Below are 2348 nucleotides of genomic sequence, written 5' to 3'. Positions count from 1 at the left end.
ATGAGCGCGCCGTGCTGCGCCGCTCCCACGAGAACCCGGTCATCCAGCAGCTGTACGACGACTTCCTGGAGAAGCCCAACTCGCACAAGGTGGGGGGGGGCTGGGTGGGTGGGGGAGGGTCTGCCTGCTGCTGTGCTGCTGGGGCTGCTTGTGTGTGGGCAGCATGGGAGTGGAGTGGAGTAGTGTGGTGCGGCGTGTGCTCGTGCGAGGCAGGGCGCGGCGCCAACGTGCTTGCCCGCCCGCCTCCCCCTCTCCCGCCCCCCCCAGGCCCACGAGCTGCTGCACACCTACTACTTGCCCTGCGGCCCCGAGAAGTTTGACATCAACTCGCCGCCGGTGAGCCCGCTGGGCTGCCCGCCCACCTGCCCCCTCTCCACCCACCAACGAATGTTCCCACCCCTCACCCACCCACCCGCCCACCCACCCGGCCGCAGGAGGAGCTGCCCCTGGCCACATGCACCATCGACCTGGGCCACGACGCCGTGTGCGACCAGGAGGTGCACCATGAGGTGTGCAACATGGACGACGGCAACCCCACCTCAGACTCCGACGCCCCGCCCGCGCCCACCGCGCTGCACGGCGAGTGAGGCGCGGCCGCGCAGCCCGGCTCGGCCCGCCCCCAGCTTCCTCACCGACCGTCAGGGGAGGCTGCAGCCCGGCACGACTGCGGCCATGTGTGCTGCCCCCAACAAAGGACATACATACTATCACGCGCCGAATTCGTTTGCAGCAGCGCAGCCGGCTCGGCCGCCTGCGGGCGCCAGGCATGATTGCCTGCGAGAGGCTCGTTTCTTTTTCCAGCGTGTGTGCTGTCAAATGCCTTTCTCGCCTATTCACTGTTTTCCACCGCACTGAATGCACCCGCTACAATCCCCTGCGTCACTACCCTCCTTGATCACTCGGTCCTGTGTCTGTGTGCCTCTCGTCTGCCCGTGACCCGCGGCTCCACCAAACCCGTCACTCTCTGCTCCTCTGTCCTTGAAACTGCTCTGCTCCCGCCCGTCTTCCCTTTTTTTCACCTGCTGCTGCTGATGTGGTGTGTAACAATACTGCCCGCAAAGCAGGCCAGCTGCGGCAAGAGGCGGCGGGTGCGGCACGGTGGGGAGGTGAGGAGGCATTGCTGCCGAGCTGGGCCGCTTGCTGCTGGAGGCTGGCCTTTGCCTCATCGGTTCAGGTTGTCCTTGCCAGCAAACACGGAAGCCGCAGGAGGTCCACGGGCCAACCAAACAAAGTACTTGCTTGCTCCTTTCTTTCAGCGCCACGCGCCTCCCTGGCTCCTTATACTCAGGAGCCCAACCCCAAAGGTCCCAGCGTCCGTCCAAGGTTTGCCGCCCATCCAAGGCTGCCTCCCAACCACCCCACAGCTGCCAGCGCCATGGCAGAGGCCCCCCAGGAGCCGCCTCACTTCCCAGAAGAGGAGGAAGGCGAGACCGAGGCAGTGTGCCTGCTGCCCCCTCTGGCAGAGCGCCGGTAGCTGCTGCCCATCAGGCAGACCGCCGCCAACCTGGGTGCGAAGCCTGCCTGCAGGCCTGCCCGGCATCCACATCGACCTCCACAAGCACGAGGGCTTCTCAGGGGGCAACCCAGCGTTCAGTGAGTGGCCGTCGGGCCAGCGGCGGCGCCGCCGCCGTCTCGGCAGGAGGCGGCGGCGCCTTGGTCCCTCCCAATCCCCCGCCTGCCGCCCACATTCGCTCAGCCCCCCCCGCGACACGCAGGCGGCGGCTTCCACGGCGCTGGGTCTGGGGGCGCAGAGATTGTTGACCCGCACCCGACCGGCCTATCCAAGCTGGGTACGGGAGCTGGGGCTGGCAAGGAGGGAGAGAGGGGCTGCCCGCTGGCCGCCGTGGCGTGCATCGGTCAGCGTCCCCAGCACGGCATTTAGAGCAGCACGCCGCTGATTGCGACACCCGGCCCGCCTGCAGAGCGCCACGACATGGACAAGGCAACAGGCTACAGCCGCACCCCGGGCACAGCAGGTCGGCGGGCGGCGTGTCGCCCGCACCCGCCAATCAGATGCACGCATCCCTGCCTGCACAGGGAGGCAGTCGCCTGGGTTGCGAATGGGGTGGGATGCCTCGCTGACAGTCCCCTGGAGGGGCCTGCGAGCCTGCAGGAGCGCACCCTGTGATGGTGCACGGCCCCGTGCAAACCTCGGAGGCGGGCACCGCGGGCGGCGTGGGCGTGGGGGAGGGCCCCACGGGAGGCCAGACGCAGGTGAGAATGCCGGCAGCAGCAGGCGTGAAGCGAGCGGTGTGGCACCGCCTGGGAAGCCGCAGGCGTGAGGCGGCCTGTGCTCCGGCCCGCGGTGCTGCAGGAGCAGGCCGAGCCGGTGCAGGAGCAGAGGGAGG

At 68.4% G+C, this 2348-nt stretch overlaps 1 protein-coding gene across 1 annotated transcript in view; it reads left to right on the top strand.

Annotated features, from left to right (window-relative positions):
- Positions 1-587, top strand: part of CHLNCDRAFT_133208 (hypothetical protein) — a gene marked incomplete at both ends in the record, with an annotated part of 865 nt that extends 278 nt beyond the window's left edge. The window contains 3 exons of the mRNA XM_005852059.1: positions 33-89; positions 268-336; positions 435-587. Of these exons, the coding sequence (XP_005852121.1) occupies positions 33-89; positions 268-336; positions 435-587 (279 nt within the window). The remainder of the gene's footprint in view (positions 1-32; positions 90-267; positions 337-434) is intronic.
- Between the last annotated feature and the right edge of the window lie 1761 nt (positions 588-2348).

Source organism: Chlorella variabilis (assembly GCF_000147415.1).
Source record: "Chlorella variabilis unplaced genomic scaffold CHLNCscaffold_1, whole genome shotgun sequence".
Lineage (NCBI taxonomy): Eukaryota > Viridiplantae > Chlorophyta > Trebouxiophyceae > Chlorellales > Chlorellaceae > Chlorella > Chlorella variabilis.
The sequence above is the reverse complement of the archived record's forward strand: the minus strand, read 5'-3'. Positions and strand labels throughout refer to the sequence as shown.